General features: G+C 42.4%; 2 protein-coding genes and 1 long non-coding RNA gene across 3 annotated transcripts in view; 2 read left to right on the top strand and 1 right to left on the bottom strand.

Annotated features, from left to right (window-relative positions):
- Positions 1-382: 382 nt before the first annotated feature.
- On the bottom strand, positions 383-20731 carry LOC127568344 (uncharacterized). Its single transcript, XR_007956000.1, has 3 exons — positions 20593-20731; positions 10989-11074; positions 383-448 (listed from the first exon to the last, which is right to left on the bottom strand). It is a non-coding gene; the product is annotated as an uncharacterized LOC127568344 (long non-coding RNA).
- tagapb (T cell activation RhoGTPase activating protein b) lies at positions 6957-15866 on the top strand. Its single transcript, XM_052011965.1, has 11 exons — positions 6957-7226; positions 7929-8013; positions 9179-9256; positions 9590-9653; positions 10505-10642; positions 11059-11213; positions 11543-11704; positions 11822-11931; positions 12587-12788; positions 12967-13066; positions 14226-15866. Exons 2-11 carry the CDS (start codon positions 7987-7989, stop codon positions 15572-15574), a joined length of 2385 nt encoding a protein of 794 aa, XP_051867925.1. The 5' UTR covers positions 6957-7226; positions 7929-7986; the 3' UTR covers positions 15575-15866.
- A 38-nt stretch (positions 20732-20769) lies between the features above and the next one.
- Positions 20770-22242, top strand: part of rsph3 (radial spoke head 3) — a 40166-nt gene continuing 38693 nt past the window's right edge. Inside the window, exon 1 of the mRNA XM_052011968.1 lies at positions 20770-20951. Within this exon, the coding sequence (XP_051867928.1) occupies positions 20851-20951 (101 nt within the window). The 5' untranslated portion in view covers positions 20770-20850. The remainder of the gene's footprint in view (positions 20952-22242) is intronic.

Below are 22242 nucleotides of genomic sequence, written 5' to 3'. Positions count from 1 at the left end.
AGGACTGATTGTATTGTATTTCCCCTATTATTTCTTCTGGGTAAAATATACAGTGGCATGCAAAAGTTTGGGCACCCCTGGTCAAAATTTCTGTTACTGTGAATAGCTAAGCGAGTAAAAGATGACCTGATTTCCAAAAGGCATAAAATTAAAGATGACACGTTTCTTTAATATTTTAAGCAAGATTACTTTTTTTATTTCCATCTTTTACAGTTTCAAAATAACAAAAAAGGAAAAGGGCCAGAAGCAAAAGTTTGGGCACCCTGCATGGTCAGTACATGGTCAACACCCCTTTTAACAAGTATCACAGCTTGTAAACGCTTTCTGTAGCCAGCTAAAAGTCTTTCAATTCTTGTTTGGGGGGATTTTCGCCCATTCTTCCTTGCAAAAGGCTTCTAGTTCTGTGAGATTACCAGCATTTTCTGTTTTTGTTTCAGATTTCCAGTATCTGCAGTTTTTAAAAAATTTTTATTGAGGGGGATAAACTGGATACAATGGAAAATTAACATGTGCCTGTTTGACTTGGTGCTGCAGATGTTGTGCTGCCTGCTCATTAGCAAAGGGTTGGTGCATTTTGACTTCAAGAAGTGAATGCATTAAGTATGGCATTAAATGTAACTTGGACAGTCATGCACAACAGGGGAGGAAACATGGTTCGTGCTTATCCAAAACTGTAGCAGAACCTTGGAGGAGAAGATGGAAAGGACAAATGTGATCTGCCTGCAGGAAGTCAGTATGCTTTCCAGGCACAAGCTGGGAAGATCAGGGGACGAACATCTCAAATCCTGAAGGCCTTGATGTACTATAGAACAATACAGCACAATACAGGCCCTTCGGCCCACCATGTTGTGCCAACCTTCAAACCACAACTAAGACTATCTAATGCCTTCCTCCCACATATCCCTCTATCTTAAATTCCTCCATATGCTTATCTAACAATCTCTTGAACTCGACCAACGTATCAGCCTCCACCACCACCCCAGGCAGCGCATTCCATGCACCGACCACTCTCTGGGTGAAAAACCTCCCTCTGACATCTTCCTTGAACTTCCCACCCATTACCTTAAAGCCATGCCCTCTTGTATTGAGCATTGGTGCCCTGGGAAAGAGGTGCTGGCTGTCCACTCTATCTATTCCTCTTAATATTTTGTATACCTCTATCATGTCTCCCCTCAACCTCCTTCTCTCCAATGAGTAAAGCCCTAGCTCCTTTAGTCTCTCCCCATAATCCATACTCTCTAATCCAGGCAGCATCCTGGTAAATCTCCTCTGCACCCTCTCCAACGCCTCCACATCCTTCCTATAATGAGGCGACCAGGACTGGACACAGTACTCTAAGTGTGGTCTAACCAGAGTTTTGTAAAACTGCATCATTACCTCACGGCTCTTAAACTCGATCCCACGACTTATGAAAGCTAACATCCCATAAGCTTTCTTAACTACCCCATCCACCTGTGAGGCAACTTTCAGTGATCTGTGGATATGAACCCCCAGATCCCTCTGCTCCTCCACACTGCCCAGAATCCTGCCATTAACCTTGTACTTCACCTTGGAGTTTGTCCTTCCAAAGAGTACCACCTCACACTTCTCTGGATTGAGCTCCATCTGCCACTTCTCAGTCCAGCTCTGCATCCTATCAATATCCCTCTGTAAGCTTCGACAGTCCTCCACACTATCCACTACACCACCGATCGTGGTGTCGTCTGCAAACTTGCTAACCCACCCTTCCACCCCCTCATCTAAGTCATTAATAAATATCACAAAAAGTAGAGGTCCCAGAACCGATCCCTGTGGGACACCACTAGTCAGAGCCCTCCAGTCTGAATGCACTCTGTCCACCACAACCCCCTGCTTTCTACAGGCAAGCCAATTCTGAATCCACATGGCCAAGCCTCCCTGGATCCCTTGCCCTCTGACCTTCTGAAGAAGCCTACCATGCGGAACCTTGTCAAACGCCTTACTAAAATCCATGTAGACCACATCTACTGCACTACCCTCATCAATCTTCCTGGTCACCTCCTCAAAGAACCCTATCAGGCTTGTGAGGCAAGATCTTCCCTTCACAAAGCCATGCTGGCTGTCCCTAATCAGTCCATGATTCTCTAAATACTCATAGATCCTATCTCTTAGAATCCTTTCTAACAGCTTACCCACCACAGACGTAAGGATCACTGGTCTGTAACTCCCTGGACTATCCCTACTACTATTTTTGAATAAGGGGACAACATTTGCCACCCTCCAATCCTCCGGTACCATTCCCGTGGACAACGAGGACTCAAAGATCCTAGCCAACGATTCAGCAATCTCCTCCCTCGCCTCACAAAGCAGCCTGGGGAATATTCCGTCAGGCCCCGGGGACATCTGTCCTAATATTTTCTAACAGCTCCAACCCATCCTCTCTCTTGATATCTACATACTCTAGAACATTACCCTTACCAACACTGTCCTCAGCGTCATCAAGACCCCTCTCCTTGGTGAATATTGAAGAGAAGTATTCATTGAGAACTTCACCCACTTTCACAGCTTCCAGGCACATCTTTCCACCTTTGTCTCTAATCAGACCTACCTTTACTCTAGCCATCCTTCTGCTCTTCATGTATGAGAAAAAAGCCTTGGGATTCTCCTTAACCCTACTTGCTAAAGCCTTTTCATGTCCCCTTCTTGCTCTGCTCAGCCCCTTCTTAAGTTCCTTCCTTGCTACTCTATATTCCTCAGGAGCCCTATCTGATCCTTGCTGCTTACACCTTATGTATGCTGCCTTCTTCTTCCTAACTACTTTTTCCACCTCCCTTGTCACCCATGGTTCCATTACTGCTGCAACAATCTCACTGGTGCAGTCAAGATCAGTGAATGCATCCTAAAATGCCTAACCTAACAAATATACACCTCCCTTAACACTGCTTACTGCACCACACACCCATTCACGTCAGATCATGGAATAAACGGGACAGTTATAGCATGGATACGGGATTGGCCTGGTTGGAATTAACAGAGCTATGGTGAAGGATTAGTTCTCATACTGGAGGAAAGCAGACATGGCCATTCCCCAGAACTGGAGAACATAGATTTAAAGTGAGCCAGCTGAAGGCAATGTGAAGTCTTTTTTCTGCAGTGTGATTAACTTCCACCATATGCTACTTAAAGCAGGGAAGTGCAAAATAATACATATTAGATCCTTTACAAAAGGCAGCACAGTATAAAGTGAACTATCTAAAATGTATGTAGGAACAGTGAGACATGTACATAAATCTTTGTAAGGAAGCAGGGACGTCATGATGAACCTTTGTAAAAATTTGGCTAGAACTGGAGTGTTGTGTCCGCTTCTAGTCAGTGCAGTTTAAGTAGGATGTGAAGGCCTTACAGAAGATGCAGCAAATATTTTCTGGAATTATTTTGGGGATGAGGGATTGATAATGGAGAGAATGCCTGGAGAATCTGGAACTGTCTTTCCTGGGGAAAGGAGAAGCTATAGAAGTGCTCAGAATAATGAAGGGGTCTCCACAGAGGGTGGGAGGGTTGAGGATCAGAGAGGGCATGAGATAGCTTTGGCAGAGAAGATTGAGGAGAATCCAAAGAGATTTTATAAGTATATTAAGGGGAAAAGAGTAACTAGAGAGATAATAGGGCCCCTCAAAGACCAAAGTGGATGTCCATGTGTGGGGCTGCAAGAGACGGGCAATGTACTCAAAGAATATTTCTCCACTACTTTTATTGTGGAGGAAGACATGAAGACTCCGGAAGTTGAGATAGTTGATGGGTATGTCTTGGGGATAGTCCACATTACAGCAGAGGAGGTGCTGGATGCCTTAAAACATATGAAGGTAGATAAACCTCCGGGGCCTAATCAGGTATATCCAAGAACACCATGGGAAGCTAGAGAGAAAATCGGGGGAGCCCTGGTTGAGATATACTGTATGCATCATCATTAGCCACAGGTGAGGTGCAAGAGGACTGGAGGGTGGCTAACACTGTGCCTTTATTTAAAAAGGGCTGCAAAAAAACCTAGGAACTACAGACCAGTAAGCCTAACATCTGTGGTAGGTAAGTTACTGGAGGACATTCTGAGGGATAAGATATACATGCATCTGGAAAGACAGGGGTTGATTAGGGCTTTGTGCATGAGAGATCACATCTCACGAATTTGACTGAGTTTTTTGAAGATGTGCATACAGTCTTTTTCCCAGGGTTGGGGAATCAAGAACTAGAAGGCTTAGGTTTAAGGTAAGAGGGGAGAGATGTAATAGGAACCTGAGGAGCAACTTTTTTTACCAAGAGGGTGGTCCATATATGGAATGAGCTGCCAGAGGAAGTTGTTGAGGCAGGTACATTAACAACATTTAAAAGACACTTGGACAGGTACATGGATAGGAAAGGTTGAGAGGGATATGGGCCAAACATGGGCCAATGAGCATCTTGGTCAGCATAAACCAGCTGGGCCAAAGGGCCTGCTTCCATGCTGTATAACTCTATAACACAGTGTAGAGGTTATTGGCAAAAGAACTAAAAGTGACAGGAGAAAACACGATTTTACTCAGAGATTAGTGTCTGGAATACAGTGCCTGGTAAGAAAGAAAAACAGTAGAACTATGAGGAAAGGGCAGAGGAGTGGAAATAATTACTTTGGTCTTACAGAAAGTCAGCAAGGACTTAAAAGCTCTCTCTCTGTGCAGTTACATTTCTATGATGCTAACTAACAATGACGTCTGTCAATCAGACTCATACCTCCAACATTCAGATGCTCTGCCTCACACTCTCTGCTGCAAGCTTCACGCCCACATCTCACATTGTGTGCACACTGCTAGCAACTCAGATCACTCAAACACCCACCGACATACATCCCTCTCTCATTGAAGAAGGCACTTCACCCATGGTGGTAGTAGCTAACTGGTGTGGGGTCGGCACAAACACGTCATCCCACCCCCATGGAGGAGGTGAAGCTGAGCATAATTGGAATGGCTATGACTGAGGCACTGGTCAGCAATGAGTTTGAAACCATTAATGGAATTGTCACCTTCTCATATCACACTGCTCCCCATCCCACACACTTTTCTGATTTACAAGCTGCAGATGGTGTAAGCATGCACCTCCTACTTTCTCCTTGATCCCTCACCACACCATCTGCCTTCCTCCTTTCATTGCAATCTGGCCAGGCAGGTCTCACACAGGCTGCTCACGTAGTTTGGTGCCTTCCTGAGTGATGGGTCTGAACATGGTATATCAGGGTGCACATGTAGCCCCTACAGCGAGGGCCCAGGGGGCAAGGTGCACTGCTACAGTGGACACAGATGAGGATTTTGATGGGGCAGCCTACCAAAGTCAAGAAGATGCATTCATTGGGGCACTGCCAGGCCTACCAGAAAGCCTGAGTGTCTAGTGCAAAGCTTGAATCCTATCCCTTCAGAAGCGAACAAGACAGTCTGTGACTTCGTGAACTATTAGCGCAACTCATGAAGCACCAGCTTCCATGGTGGCACAAGGAGATCCCATAACATGTCTGGGTGCTGCAGTGGAAACACAGGCTGTTGTTATCATGGCTGTGGGTGCCACTGTTCAGAGGGGCTTGTGGCATTTTACTCTGGGTGCCAGAATCATGTGGTCAAGCCTTAGCTTTTATTGCTGAACAGCAATCCCCAGGTTTATTTGGGGTTTAAATATCAATGGAACTGTGGACTGCCATAAAATGCTCCGATCATGACTACTGATCTGTAGTCGGTACAGATGGGCGTAGGAGGATTGCTCCTTCTCCTCTTCCCTCTCATACTGTTCTCCCATGCTGTTCCAAGAGACCTCTCCTCATTCTTGTGGTATTCTAACACTACTGGCTACTGAAACATTAATGTTGGATTTATTGGGCAATGCTGAAGCTTTGAAGTCAACACAAGCTCCAGGAATACCACTCCCTGTGAAACCTCCAAAGGTCTGCAAACACTAAGATCTAATGTATTGCAGCCATTATACCATGGAATATAAATTGGCAAGTAACTTGGAAGCAACTATCTGTATAGTAGTGTGCAAGTTGTGGTGGGGGGGGGGGGGGGGGGGGCGCGGCAAGGTGCAGGTATCCTTTTAGCCGCTGAACACTTGACTCTCCTTGGATGTTTTGCAGTGGCATTAGCTTTATTGCTGAGAATCACACCTAAAACCAGAAATGCACAGTGATGGTGTTGCACACATCTGGCAGCCGACAATGTTGTAGATGACAGTGCTCTTCCCCATTTAGTGCCCAGCTGCACTATAATGTGCGCTCACATACCACCCCCATCCAGGCCACGTATTGGTTCCCATAGCACCCATCCAACCAGAAACCCAAACATTTTGTGGCCTAAGAGTGCCTCATATGATGAGGTCTAGAGTCATATGTAGATTAAACTGGGTGGAGGTGTGAAGTTTCAGCTGCTTACCAACACACTGGAATTCCATCCCTGAACCTGTCTAGCTGCTACTTCTATCTCCTCCCTTAAGATGGTCCTTAAAACCTATTTCCTTTAATAATCTGTATGATTAAACCCCTATGTTTGATGATGTCAAATTTAGTTTGATAAAGTGCCATAAGGTGTTTTATTATGTTGAAAGCTTAGTTACTTGGTGTCTTTAGCATTTGTGGTTATTTTTCAGAAATGACCAAACTGACAACTTATTTTCACAGCTCCCCTTAATGGGGTTTGTACTCACAAACAACTATGTTACTGCACTCGTGTTAAAATTACGGACATCTTACTTAGCAAACATTGCAACAGGGGCCAGGGATTTTCTCAGAGCTATTCCTACTTTTTACAGGAATTCCTGGTGAAGTTACAAGAGGGGAGTAGGGGCAGGCTTTCAGAAATTCCCAGCCACAATACCACTGAACCGCCAGACAGCACAAGGCACCCTCTCTCTCTCTGCAGTCAATCTTTTTTTTTAGCTTTGTTGGTTAATAACTTGCTCTCAAGTGTACAGTACCATTACATCTCACTTTTTCCAGTCATAGGACAGAATACCACAGGGTGCTGGCCTTATTTGGAAGGAGGAAGTTCTTTCAGCTCCAAAACTGTAGAGTAAAATGCCGTGATGCAATTTCCGTTCTAAGTATTTCCACCTGCCCACGGCCCCTTTATATAGAGTGCACGGCATAGACATACTGATAAGATTCTCTGCCTGCTGGATTTGTAGCTGTATAGTGATGGTGCTTGTTTTACCTGCAATTTACCTGAAGTAAAGATACTGTGGCACAATAATCTCCACAGGTAAGCAAATTTATGTATATTTACTCACCCACTGCAACAGGATTTGACAAATTAGTAAAATTAAAATCATTGTGGTACACACCTGGTTAACTCCAGCAGTCTTGCCTGCCTTCAGATTAGTTTACTAACTGTGTAATCTCTTGAGAGTCAGATAACACCCCAAGATCCTTGTCGGATCCCCTGCTTATCTGCTATTTAAATTGCCTTTCAATTCCCTGTCATGCTTTCAGTCTTCTGGAAGCCTCTCCCCAAACCCGCCTGCCTCCCTACATCTTTCCCCTTTAAGTCGCTCCTTAATGCCTGCATCTTTGAGCAACTGTTGGCCATCTGTCCTAACATTTCATTGTGCGGCTTGGTTGTTATATTTGATAATCAGTACTGAAAAGTGCCTGAGCATGCTTAAAAGTGCCAACTAAGTGCAGGTTTTGTCGTTTTTGCTGCAATAATGTGAACGTGTCCAAATGGTTAAGAAATCTTCACCAAGAGCTAGCTTGTCCTTGAACTCACATGTCCTCTACATTAATAACCTCAATGTGATGTATTTTGGCTGTAGTGGGGGCGGTGGGGAGCAGCATGAATTTAGATAATGTAAAGCATTGGACCATGTGAGTCAGACTGGGTTTTATTCCATGTGCCATTATTTAGATTGAAAGCAAACCCTGAGGGATTTTCCAGTAACTGTTTTTGATTTCTTGTCTTTAGGCAATTCAAAAAAACAAAAGAAAACAAAGAGCCTAATTTTGCATTACTGGTTGCATTAATGAAGGTTTTAAGTAACTCTGCCCTGGTAAGTTGGACCTTTTTTTTAAAATATAAGCAGATTGTTGTGTTGAATCAGATTGACTTTCAGCCTTAGGTACTGAGCTACCACGCTGTAAATGTATTAAATTCTATTGGTAGCTATTGTAAAAATTATTTTTGTAGAAGTATATGGAAGGGTCACACTGAACCAACAATACAGAAAAAAGTAAAACTGAGCGGCTCATTGGAAGATAATCTTTTTTTCTCCTAAGCTTTCTTGTTAAGAAACCAGTGCGTATCAGCTGCCTGCATTTTTCTAAGTAAACTGAGACGAAATGCCTTTGAAATGTGTGACATACAGTATATTAAATGAATCGTATAAATCCATTGTGTGCCATTTGGAATTGAGAATGCTCTACCCCATTATCATTTCTGAGTTGAAAGACAGAAATTTAGTTTGTGTGTGTGTGTGCGTGCGCACATTCATGGATTGTAGGTTTGTTTGTAACTGTGGGTGTGTACCTGTTTTTAGTATGTGTTAGGCATTGCAGTGTATGCCTAACACATGCTAAAAACAGGTACACACCCACAGTTATGTGTGTATGAGAGCATGGGAGTGTCTGAGTATTAGGGGTGTAATAGTATGAATGCAGGGGAAGTGGTTGTGCAAATGGGAGTGATGATATCATGTGTGTGTTTTATTGATTTATGCGTATGGGAAAGCTACAAATTTGAACTAAAAAAAAGAAAATTTTGGGGATTATGAGAAGGTCAGGCAGCATATGTGGAGAGAGAAATAGTTAACTTTTAAGGTTGATGATCTTTCACAAATATGTGGGAGTTATATTGATTTGTAAATTGATTTAATGGTGTATTAGAGAAGATTGTGTGTGCGTATATGCATCGAAGTATAAAGTGTATATAAGTAAGATGGTGCATGTATTCCTATGATTATATGTGGACCGCCAACAATTGATCTTAACAAGTAGAAACCGATCAAGTTTTCCTACTTTCATGCTATTTCTGGGGTTAGCACAAGCTGTGGGTCATGAAGGGCATCCTGCAATGAGGCAAAGTCAGCTGTAAGGTGGGGAGGTATGAGGGGGTGGAAATGAAAGTGAAACTTTCTGCCTGCTATTTTCTAATTTCTGGATTTTCAGAGGTCTTTGAATGCACACTTACTCATGACAAAAACGCTTTTATTTTAACAGTCTAAAACACTAACTGTAAGCAATATGGAACCACCTGGTGAGGTGGTGAAGACACTACTACAGGAATCAGCAGAGCTGGTGAGTACCATTGGAATAAATATCATTTGGTCTCTTGCAGTGGCCTGAATACAGACATTTGGCTGTGATGAAAGTTAATGAAAGGAATGTCTACATTATTACTGTTTTGCAGTGAGGAAAAGAAACATTAGAGGCAAACATTGGCATGTAATTGGATAATTTTAGATCTTATTTTATACATTGTTTTAGTTATATATTAAAGTTTGATTTGTGAAATTGAGATGTGCTAATGTATATAAAGTATTCGTTGGAGTTAGCATTATACTACCCGTTGTACTTCTGAATGTGATAGTGTCAGGCCAGTATCTGACTGCACCTGGTTTGTATCTTTAGGGAGATGCCCAGAACCTCCAACTGGTGTTGTCAAACAGTGACGACTTGTCTTCTTCCCTGATTGGTGAGTTTGAAAATAAACCAGCACATTCTCCCGCCAGATGTACCAGCCTGTAGTTTTGCCTGTTCCTTATGTGGTGGTACAAACAGAAACTCAAGTACCTCATCAATCTCTCTTTTATGCTAACTGGCATCATATTAGAAAACATCAGTTCTTTCAAATCTATCAATGAAAGTGGTTACTTGGCTTCAGGCTTTAAAGGCTGGTTGTAGACATGTCTGTAGAGGAGTGATGCTTTTTTCTATAGTATGTAGCAGTGTACACCAGTGTTTCTGTCGGTCTATTTGTTAATAGAATTTTAGAAAGGAGAACTTTGGAAATATTTTATAATTTTTTTAACTTTGGGGGTTGTACTTTCCCCATTCACTTCCCCATGTACTTCCCCCACGTATTTTTTGAATGTGCTTTCACATGTATTTTCTGTACATACTTTCACATCTATTTTTCCCCCTTTCACTTTCACATATTCAGATGTTTAGGGTTATGGTCGAGTTCCCCCTTTAGATGAAAAAAAATTAATCAACTGTTTAAAATCAGCTTTTTGGTTTTAATGCATATTCCCTTTTCAAGTAGGAGCTAAACTAATTAAGAATCCTTTATTTGGATTTTTATTGTTATTCAGTTTCTGTCTTAAAATCTGTGAGAATTAGACAAAATTAGCTTATCAGTAGATTTCTTTTCTAGGAACTGTTGCTTCAGTGTTCAGATTGTTATGTGTTGAACTGTACACAGCTATGTAGATTGTACCACAGATTGTTTCAAAATGCAGAAGCAGGCAACAGGAAATATCAAAAAAAGAAACTTGCTCTTTTAGGTTGTGACATGTATCCTAACCTCATTTTTTGCACCTATAGGCCAAGAAAATACATGTGGCATCAAGACAAACCAACTGGACAAAGAACAGGCAAAGTGTGATCTGTCATCAGGCAACTTGGAGAGAAAGCCTTTGAAGCCATCAGAGAAATCCTGCTGTCAAGTCCAACACTCGCAAGGTACAGTGGAGCAAACTACTTTTGGAAACTGTGAGCAATACAGGGAGAGCTTCTACCATTCCAAAAATGTTAAAGTTTGAAAAATACACGCATTGCAGAATGAACTTTGTAGAATTTTAGTTTATAGGGATATAAGAAAGTACCTGGGGGGTTGCAGTTCGTACTCCTGTTCTGTAATGCTAAGCAATACCAGAGAGGCACAGAGCCGCACTGTTGGGCTCCCCACAATCCATTCCTAAGGAATTTCCCTGTGGTTATTTTACTGGTACATACACCTTTGTAGTCATGCAGGTTGAAATAAACTTAATCCCTTTTGAATGCAACACTTTGATGGATAAAATTATACCTTGTATCTTTCCTGTTATACTTCATTCACGGTTAACCACAATGGTTTTCTTTTTCTTCCATTGAAACAGATGCCAGATTGAAGCACTGCAAGAAAAACAAAAGGGTATCGTGGCCTTTCCGCAAAAACTCAGGGAGTGAATCCACCTCTTCTCTGAATGGCCTCTTCGATAGGCCTCTTAAAGACATCTGTGATCACAATGACAATCTCGCCAAACCAATCCTTGTAAGTGGACTGTTACGACCTCTTCCAATCTAAAGCAAAGCGCTGGTGCCCAGCATACTAAAGGTTTAAACTGACTCGTATTCCGGCTTTATATTCATCTGAACTGGCTCAGCAGACAAATCAAATTGCTCCCTTCAGCTGTCATCATTGATTTCCGAAAGTAGTTAGTGGAAACGTTTCAAAGAATCACTTTTCTCCTATGTGGCTTGGTTGCAAATAAGATTTTAGAGATTAATATGAGATTGAGCAATCACATATTGAAATCTACTTTCTGAATAAGCTATTTCTTGTAATAATTAAGTTTCATTTTTGGGTTTTGCTTGCTCTAGGATATACTGATGGTCCTGTTCCAGAAAGGACGCTCAACAGTTGGAATATTTCGAAAGTCAGCAAATTTAAAGGCCTGCAAGGAACTAATTGGAAAACTAAATATGGGAAAAGAAGTGACCCTGGAGGAGGAGCCTGTCATTCAGTTGGCTGCTGTCTTCAAGGTAAAATAAATTGAAACTCAGTGCTCTAAACAGGGATCACAGGGCTGGACAATTTAATTTCAGTTATTTTTCCACACCGGTGACCTCAACAACTAATTCTAAATGTATCAAATGCAGGATTTCCTACGGAGAATCCCAAACAGCGTGTTGGTGACTGAACTGTATGATAGCTGGATGGTGAACATGGAAGAGATGCCCTTTGAAGAAAGAGTTGCAAAGATCAAACAGTAAGTATCATCCTGATTTGTGAAATCAGCTAGGGGCTTCTGACTTGTTCACCTTCTACCATTTGTTCAAGTTTCATGGATGCTCAGATATGCCCTTGCTGGGCTGTGATACCAAAATGCATTTCAACTCAAATTTGAAAATACGTTCAAAACATCCTTGCTATAACTGTAATGTTTCATGTTATGATAGTTATATTTTGTTTATTGCCACCAAGCGAAACCACAGCTTGATATGCAATACAGATTGAAGAGACAGGTTAGAAAAATTAGTTATAAACCAGCATCTTATCTGACTTGCAATGATGGACACCAAAACATCTGCCAGGTTTTAAGATGTTACCAGAATAAACAGCTAAATGTAATAGTATGTAGATGATCACTCTTTTTATACAAACAAGTCACACAATTAATAAAACTGCTCTGCACGTTGACCAATATACAGATAAGGACATCTTTCTGCTCATTTTACTCATGAGATACCAGATATTCTGCAAAACATTTAAAATCATCATTAAGATGACCTTGTTCAAACCAGCTGAAAGTTTAAAGCTGGGGATTTAGAGAACTCCTGCATCTTGTAGGAAGTATTGAATTGAGTAAAAAAGACTTCAAACTGTAGCTAATGTAACGGGAACTCTCTTTTATTTCTACTTAGGCTTCTGGCGAAACTTCCAAGCCACAACTGTCTCTTACTTCGCTATGTGTTTTGTGTGCTCTACCACATCAATAAGCACTCTCAGGTGAACAAGATGAATGCCTACAATCTTGCTGTTTGCATTGGCCCAAATATGCTCTGGACCAAAAAACTGAATTACAGAATTACAGAAAATGAATTACAGAAAGAAGTAACTTCAAAGGTAAATATTTGTTGCATGCTACTGACCTGTTGGGTTTGCTCCCCTGCAGAGCTGTTGGCATTAAGAATTTTTGAGATTACAGAAAAAGATAATTAGAGAGCTTTTAACATTGGTCATTTGTTCTGAATATTGATTCTGGTGCAATTATCACAAGTAAGCAAATCCATTTTCATTACAGGTTGTGACTCTGATGCAATTTCTGATCGAGAACTGTTGCCAAATATTTGGTAATGAGATAACTACAATTCTGGGTGAACCAGAAGACATTGACAACTTGGGTAAGTAGAACATGCTTATGCATCATATGTAAAAAAATAACTGCATTTATATACTTCAGGACATCACAGTGCACTCTTCAAACACTGTGTTACATCAAAGGTAGTCATTAATATGTATTAGGCAAACCTAACAGCCAGACTTTATAAACAGAAGAAAAAGATTTTTGCTTCCTATTGGCTAAACGTTGGCCAAGGCACCAGGTTAATGCTCCTGTTTTCCTTTAATCAGTGCCTAGATATCTTTTACATCCACACGCAGACACACTGGTTCCACATCTCAATTTTTTTTTCACATCATAGCATGGATCTATTATGCCCACTCAATTGTTAGCTTAGATTGTATGCTCTAAGGCCCGAAGAAAGATTTCTGAACTCATGATCATATGACTCATAATCATATATTATACGAATATAAATTTAAAAGAGGCACAGATGGGGTAGATAGAATCTTTTTCCTACAGCAGGGGTATCAAGAACAAAGAGGGCAACGATTTAAGGTGAGAGGAAGGAGTTTTAAAGGGGATTTGGAGGAAAGTTTTTTTTTCCATCACAGAGAGAGGTTGATATCTGAAACACACTGCCAGAGGAGGTGGTGGAGTCAGATATAATCACTACATTTAAGAGACATTCAGACAGGCACTTAAATAGGCAAGACAAAGAAGAATACAGTCCTACTGTGGGCAAGTGGGATTAGTGTAGGTGGTCAAGGAAGGTCAGCATGGTGGGCTGAAGGAACTGTTTCTGTGATGTACAACTCTATGATTCAATGACTTAGAAGCAAGTGTTACCCAATCATTCAAGCTGATATATTATGCATACAAGGGAAGTTGATTTTGTTGTATTACTGAAGCAATGTTACTTCCATAACTGAAGGCCCAATCAGACTACCATTCAGAAACTTTGGCAGTGAGATCTCAAATAATTTACATGTGACCTTTTGGTTGCACAGTTATGATGATTGTCTAATGTTGGTAGTATTCAAAACAAAAGATAGTGGTAGGTAACCAGATTAGTCCATAGAACATAACTGAAGTCTTCTTCCTCTTGGGCAGTTTCTCAGTATCAGGGACGACTAGTCCCCAGTCGGGGTTTGTGGGTTTTGAGATGACTGCTGAGGGCAATGTGGAAACCATAACTGAGGCGTTTATTTTTTTTACAGACATATCCTGTCACCAAAATGACTCTGCCTATGACAGCACTGACCAGGATGATTGGAAAGAGGGAGAGAATGAAAAAAGGCAGAGAGCAAACTCCAGCTGTTATCAACTCTCGAGGAGCCATGAAAGGTTGAGGATGGCGGAAAAGCAGAATTGTCAAACTGACATAACAGATGGCGTCTGTGTCACAGCTTCTTGCAGCAATGAATCAATTGATGCTAATAGCAGAGTATCTTTCAGACCTAATGCGACAACTTGTCCATCTGGACTTATAAATAGACAGCTAAACGTGAGGGCAGACAGACGCAGCTCTGAACCGACATTAGCTGTTGCCTTCAACCCTAAAAAGATCAACCAGCAGGAATTAGTTGCAAGAAGCCATGATGATTGCTCAGTCCCATTCGTCCTGGATTTTACTCACCATCTAATGAGAAAACAGGTATCAGAGGAAAGTTTTACAAGACGTGAGATTAGCAGCAGGAGGCCGGACAATTTTAATGCTAGTTCACACTCTGAGCTTTCCACAGCCTCCTCCTCAAAGGCTTCTTCAGTTTCTTCATTGGCCAGCTCATGTTCCAACATGTCAGAGAGCTCAGTTTTTATCAGCTCTCCACTTGTTTCCCCTACATGTTGTAGTCAGGAGAATTATGTCTTTTCAGACCATCTAACAAAACTTCAAACAAACTCTATCCAAGATCCAAACAGTTGTGCAAAGAGCACAAAAGAGAAAGCTAAGAAATCTGTAAAGAAGACTTACAGCTGGGGGCCATCAAGGACACTTAATACAAACCAGGAACCTTACAAGGAAAACACTCTGAGAGAAAACCTGCCAACCTGTCAGACAGTCCATGAGGACCAAGTCGATGACAGTGACACTGCCAGGTTCAGGACTCGCATCATGTCTGCTGATGAAGTATTTCAACGAATTGACAGTAAAAAACGTTGCAGCCCACCTTCTTATACTAAAGCTATTGAAGAAAACAGTCCACCCATTCCTTCAATGAAGGAAATGACAGTGAAAAACATGAGAAAGCAGTTCCTGCTGAAAGAACATACGAAAGTTGGTTGCAGATTAGTTGCTGAACAGAAAGGCAGACCTTATTCATTAACAGAGGAGCTGCTCCAGCCTTTATATCAAAATCAGATCAATCTTGATTCTTGCAATAAACAAACCACAGCAACTAATCAGTGCGAAGCATTTGATTCTGAGAACGTTTTGCATCTTACAAGATGTGAAAAGGCACACAAGTACAGAGGGAGAGCTATGTCTGAATCTGCAGGCAGGAGCAAACATAAACTGTGGTCCACTCAAGCCTTTGAGTTTCAGTATGCTAAAGAGTCTTATGTATAATAGTTGCACAAACTATATTCCATAGGATTACATTGTTAATATTGAGGTAACACACAAGGACAGTCTAAAAACTGGAGACACAAAAGACTGCAGATGGTGGAATCTGGAGCAACACACAAACTGCTGGAGGAACTCAGCGGGTCGAGCAGTATCTGTGGAGGGAAATGGGCAGTTGACATTTTGGGTTGAGATCCGTCATCTGGACTGTCTAAAAAGCTGTTGTTGTTCATTGTGATGATCTTCTGTTATCAATGTATTTAGTCTAATGGAATAAAAAGGCACCATAGAGTAACATGGTCTCTGAGACTTTCTGAGTGCTACACTGGGCTCTTGACTTTGCTCTGTGGGTGCGGATGTGCTTGGAATTCCTGCATTTGTACATTTTTAGTGTGACTTGTGCAGTCTGCCAATTTGGTAAGGATGTTAGTGCATGTTTGCTCATACATATCAGAAGCATACAGAGTAGGCAAACTCTGCCAACATTCCTTGATCGATTCCTGTGAGGAAAGATTGAGCAGTTTTGTTTCCATTTATTCATTCTTTGGGATGTGAGAATCACAGCCAAGGCCAGCACTTATTGTCCATTTCTAATAGCCCTTGAGAAGGTGGTGGTGAGTCATCTTCTTGAACCAGTGAGTGGTAGTTCATTCACTACTTGCTTACAGACCCAGTCTGGCAGCTCTGAACTTCAGGCCTCAGCTAGCTCAGTCAGTTGTGATGCCAGCAAGCCGCTGTTGCTGATGGGCACTGAGGTCCCCATCCACAGTTCTTTCTACACCCTTGCTACTTTCAGTGCTTCTCCTTAGTTTTTTCAGCATGAAGGGGTGCTGAGTCATCAGTTAAGGAAGGATGATATGGTGGTTATCAGGGTGAGTTTTCCTTGCCCATACTGATGTCATGAGATTTCAATGGGTTTGAAGTCAATGTTTGAGGATGTTCATCTGTATACCATTGTGCCACCACTTCCAGTGAGTTTGTCCTTCTATGGGATATGATGTACCCAATGTAGACACCAATCGAGTTTTGAATACTCAACGAACGAGTGTCCACAGCCATCCGGGGTAGACCGTTTCAGAGTTCAAACCATCTGCATCGGGAAGTTTCCCCTTACGTTGTTCCCAAATAGCTCACTGACTCTAGGATCTTCAGCCTGCAGAAGTGACCATCTTGTCAATCCCTCTCAATGTTCTAGTTGGACCCCCTCTCCTCCCCATTCTTCTAAACCAGTGAGTATTTATCCATCTTACACATTCCCTCCAAAACGGCAATCAATCCAGCAAATTTAAAATCTTCCCACCTCTTAGGCAAACAAATCCTTTTTTAAGTTAGGAGAGTCAAACAGCATGTAGTTCTACAGCTCTGTTCTCAACATCAAAGCAATACATTCTTACTTTTGTGCACTGTTGGTTGGATCATGTCAGATAAAGTTATCCTCTATGCATGATATTACTCCCAATCCTGAGAGTCCTTTATGTTTTATGTGGTAGCTTACAAAATTTGGTGAAACTACAAAAAGTACCACAAAATATATTACGTACAGCATCGAAACATAGGTGCCACCTACACTCTCTAAAGTGTATTGAAAGATGTAAGCATGGAGTTGAAAGCAACCTGAGTTTTAGAAGACCAACTGTTCAACCATAAGGTTAAGAGAACGTTGAACTATTTAACTTAAACTTTAGCTTACAATTCTGTATGAGCTATGCTCAAATCAATGAGAAAGAATGGAATCATTAAAGATTTAATTGAAGGAAGACATTTAAGTTGCCAGAGAGAGTAGTAGACCAGGGGATTGGAAGAATTGTGGAATTCAGCCAAGGAGGACCAAGAAACTGATAAAGAAAGGCAAGATAGAAGAAACTGGTGAGAAACAAAAAGACTGTAAGAGCTTCTACAGATGTGTAAAAAGGAAAAAAAAACTAGTCAGAAAAATGGGGCCCCTTATAAACAGAGATGGGAGAATTTATAGTGGGAAATGAGGAAATGGCAGAGAACTTAAACAAATACTTTGTGCCTGTCTTTAAGGAAGAAATATATAAAATCAAGACATATCAGAGAACTAAGAATCTAGTGAGATTGAGGAACAAAACAAAATTAGTATAAATAAAAGTATAGTACAAGAGGAGCTGCTGAGACTGAAAGCTGATAAACCTCAGCGTCCTGATGACCTACATCCTACTGTTTTGAAAGAACTGGCTATGGAGGTGGTACATGCTCTGCTTATTGTCTTCTAAAGTTCTATGGATTCTGGAATTGTTCCTATGGATTGGAGGGGAGTAAATGTGAATGCTGTATTTAAGAAAGGAAGGGGAAAACACAGAACTTCTAACCTGTTAGCATAATGTTAATTGTGGGGGAAGTATTGGAATTTTTAATGAAGGTTGTATAAACAGAATACCTTGAAAAGAATAATAGGATTGAACAGAGCCAACATAGATGTATTAAAGGAAAATAAAGTTTGATTAATCTGCTGGAGTCTTTTAAGGTTGTGACTATTGGAATAGGTAAAGGGAACCCAGTGTATGTACCGTACTTAAATTTTCATAATGCTTTGGATAAGATACCCCACAGGAGGTTGATCAACAAGGTTAGAGCACACAGAGCTGAGGGTAATGTACTGGCAATGGACTGAGAACTGGTTAACAGACAGCAAAGACTGGGGATAAAGGGGTCTTTCTCGGGTTGGCAGGCTGTGACAAGTAGAATCCATGCTTGGGCCCTTGCTATTCACAAACTATATCAACAATTTGGCTGAGTGGATCTAATGTCATATTTCCAAGTTTGCCAATGAAATAAAACTAGGTGGGATTATAAGTAAAGAGGAGAGTGTAGAGAAACATCGAGAGGATATAGACAAGCTATGTGAGTGGATGAGAACATGGGAGATGGAATATAATGCAGAAAAATATTCAATTATCCACTTTGGTGCACAAAGCAGAACAGGATTTTTTTTAATGGTGAAAGATTGGGAAATCCTGATGTTCAATGGGACTTGAGTGAGCTTGTACACAAGTCTCAGGTGCAGAAAGTAGTTTGGAGGGCAAATGGTACGTTGGCTTTTATTGGAGAAGATTTGAGTAAAGCAGCAAGGAGGTCTTACTGCATTTAAATAAGACTTAGGTGAGACTGCACCTGGAGTAACGTGTGTCCTTACCTAAAAAGGACACACTTGCTATAATGGAAGATTCACTAAACTGGTTCCGCAATGGTGGATTTGCCAACAGAGCAGAGATTGAGAAGACTAGGCCAATATTCATTAGACTTTAAAATAGTTAGTGGTAATCTTATTGAAACTAAGAAAATTATTACAGGGTTAAACAGGATGGATGGTTTGCTTGGCTCAGGAGTCTAGAATCAGGGACAACGGATAGGCTGTTGAGGACTGAGATAAGGAGAAATGTCTTCACTCAGGGGCTGGTGAATAGCTAGATTTCTGCATAAGGGAATCAAGAACACTGGAATGGTGCAGGAAAATGGACCTGATAGGAGAGTAGCCATGATCTTGATGAATGGTAGAGTAGGATCTTAGAGCTAGAAGGTCTACTCCTGTTCCTAATTCTCATGTTCTTAATATTCAGGTACTGAAGGAGATGGAGATAAAAGTCACAAGACTGATCTTCAGGGAGAGTGGTGAGGAAATCCTGGATCTTGACTCATTGTGATGTTTGAAGAGGGATCTGAAGGATGGCGGGAAATAGCAAATCATTTGGAAAAGGTTAATATGGAATATTTCTAATTGGAATAAAAGATAAATTCAAATTAACAAAATGCAACCTTAGGTGTGATCTCAGGAGGATGATTCACACAAAAAATGACCAGAGTAGGAAGACGAAGAACCCATATCATGCCCATCATTAGATATAGCAAGGGTTGTAACAATTCTCAAGACATGGGCAACACTGGCAAGGCCAGCATTTAATGCCCATGACTAATCACTTTTGAGAAGATGGTGGTGAGCCAGCTTCTTAAAGGTCTGCAGTCTTTGTGGTGAAGATACAGCCTCAGAGGTTCTGGAAAGGGGAGCCTCCTATTACATTTTCATGTCAGAATGGTGCATGACTTTGATGTGAATGTCCCAGTTTTCCCATTTAGCTGATGTCCTTATACGTCCTATTTTCTAGGTGGTGGGAAGGCGTTGTCAAAGATTTGTCACAGTGCATTGGGTAAACCATGCTGACTGCTTACATGGTGGTGGATGTGATGCCAATTTATGGGTTACTTTGTTCTAAATGCTGCTGAGCACTGATTGTTGTTGGTGGTCCACTCATTAAGGCAGATGGACTACGACTTGCGTTTTGCAGAGGTTTATAGGATCTTTGGTGAACTCAGGAACTGAACCACTCCCTGTAGGAAATCAAGTCCTGCTCCTGTAGCCACAATATTTATGTTGCTGGTCCTGTTAACCATCTGTTAATGGTTGATGGCTGGGCCTTCAACAACCTTAAAGCTGTTGAATGTCAAGGGGAAGTAGTCATTGCCTGGTACTGGGGAGTTGCAGATATTCCTGATCTGAGAAGTTGTGAATGGAATTGAGGACTGCGTGTAACCTTCAGTGAACTTTCCCAATGTCATTGCAGACAGTGGGATGAGAAAACACAGCCCTGGAACCCTGGGCACGGGCTGGTTGACCTCCACCAAGCTCAGGCACGGTAGTGTAGCGGTTAGCGTAATGCTTTACAGCGCCAGCGACCCGGGTTCAATTCCGGCCACTGTCTGTAAGGAGTTTGTACGTTCTCCCCGTGTCTGCGTGGGTTTCCTCCAGGTGCTCCGGTTTCCTCCCATATTCCAAAGACGTACGGGTTAGGAAGTTGTGGGCATGCTATGTTGGCACTGGAAGCGTGGCGACACTTGCGGGCTGCCCCCAGAACACTCTACGCAAAAGATGCATTTCACTGTGTGTTTCCATGTACATGTGACTATTAAAGATATCTTATCTATGCAGGAATTGGCTCCCAATGACTCTGTCGGGCTCCCTGCTCCCACACTCAATGGTACCTGGGTGCCAAGGGCACTCTCACCTCTGGAGCTCAGCTCTTTCCCTCACTTTCTCCCCTCGTTGCCTGTCGCAGAGGGCTGTCCTCACTCACCACGAAGCACCTTGCACCATTGGCAATGTACAGGGACGACGAGAGCACTGCCCGAGAACTGGACCTCATGTCCGGCCGAGTACCGGAAGTGACGGAACGGTTGGCATTTGCAACGGTTGCCAGGAGGCGAGTGGTGGTTACCAGGGGCCAGGACTGGAGACGTAGTGTAGTCAGCGGCGGGCCAGCGACATGACGAGCGTGTTAGCGCAGCAGGACAGCAGCGGCACGTACACCTTCTCCAGCCGCCCCCGGGCCCTGCAGGGGAGGAAGAAATACCGGCAGGAGGAGCAGTGAGTGGGCCAGGGCGGACGTGCACTGCTGTGGCGTCCAGTGCATCTCTTTAGGTTGTCTAAGGCCAGGTTGCGGCCGAGGAGTAGCATCAGAAGCCCCCTAGGGTGCGTTGTAGGAGATGCAGCAGTCAGACTGTGAACAGCAAGGTCCCACAAACAGGATAATTTGGCTCAGTGCTGGTTGAGGGATAAATACTGGGCTGATGCCAGTTAGGACCCCCGCCACCCAGCTTCCCTCTCATGGTGATCTGTTATACCCCAAGGAGAGCTGTAGGAGCCTGGGTTTAACCTGTCGCCCAAAACAGAGATCTGCTCTGTTCCCAGCCTGACTAGGCCAATCTGAGGCTGAACCCTTAGGTTTTCCACCTAGCTGACCCAGGGTATTTACAGAATACTGTTCCTGGGCATCGACACAGAGTCATACTTGATGTCCTGACCTGTGAATGGGACTCCAGGAGGCTGGATGTCACTGCCTGACTGTGATGCCAAGGCAGACCAGAAGCCAACACTTGGGAATGCACTCCTCACTCCGAGGCAACATTCCCTTCCACTCCCTTGCTGAGCATCACGTCTTGCCTCTGACACTCCAAAATAATTCTCCCAGCCTGGGCAGGCCCCTTGTCTCTCCCTCGCCAAGGGTCTAGCTTTCAGCCTATGCTGACTCAACAGTCAACGTGAACCTGGATGAAGAACTGACTAGGGTCAGCATGGCATATCCTCACATGAATATTTGGTTATAACAGAGATCTGTCCCAACCCAAGTCTAACATATATAGTTGGGCCCATTTGGTTCAGGTCAGGGACCCTGGCTCTAATTCAAAGTGGAAGGAAGGAGTAGGAGGTTGAGAAATTTAAAACTGAAATGTTGGTGGATCAAATGTCAACGTAGATAAGCAAGCACAGCTGGTGAATGGTATTGTGTGAATTTAGTTGGAGGGTTTTGGATGGTCTCAAAGTTATGCAAATTTGATGGTAGCTGACCAGGAGAGTCGGGTAGGTAGATGAAAATCTTCTCCTGTTGGTTCGGTGGCTAATAGTGAAAAAGGTTTTCAGTTAGAGGGGTGAAACAGAGGAGAATATACATTTTTAGAGAAAAAGGCCATTCTGTCCATTTGGCAGATTAGGTGGGGAAGGAGATGGAAGGGATAGCCAGGAGGGAAGCTTCAATAGGGCAAAGGTGTAATCAACAGGAGCCAAGTATCATGTTGATGCAATCATCCATAACATGAGCATGGATGGAGAGGGATTAGGTTGCAAGTGAACACACATTCTAGAGAAAGAAAGGCAGGGT

Source organism: Pristis pectinata, chromosome 3, assembly GCF_009764475.1.
Source record: "Pristis pectinata isolate sPriPec2 chromosome 3, sPriPec2.1.pri, whole genome shotgun sequence".
Classification (NCBI taxonomy): Eukaryota; Metazoa; Chordata; class Chondrichthyes; order Rhinopristiformes; family Pristidae; genus Pristis; species Pristis pectinata.
The sequence above is the reverse complement of the archived record's forward strand: the minus strand, read 5'-3'. Positions and strand labels throughout refer to the sequence as shown.

What these genes read in the sequence shown, in the direction of transcription:
- tagapb (XM_052011965.1), top strand. Translation starts at nt 7,987, where the DNA reads ATGAAGGTTTTAAGTAACTCTGCCCTG. An exon ending in TACAGGAATCAGCAGAGCTG is followed by an intron (nt 9,257 to 9,589) that starts GTGAGTACCATT and finishes TTGTATCTTTAG; the next exon opens with GGAGATGCCCAGAACCTCCA. An exon ending in AGTTGGCTGCTGTCTTCAAG is followed by an intron (nt 11,705 to 11,821) that starts GTAAAATAAATT and finishes TATCAAATGCAG; the next exon opens with GATTTCCTACGGAGAATCCC.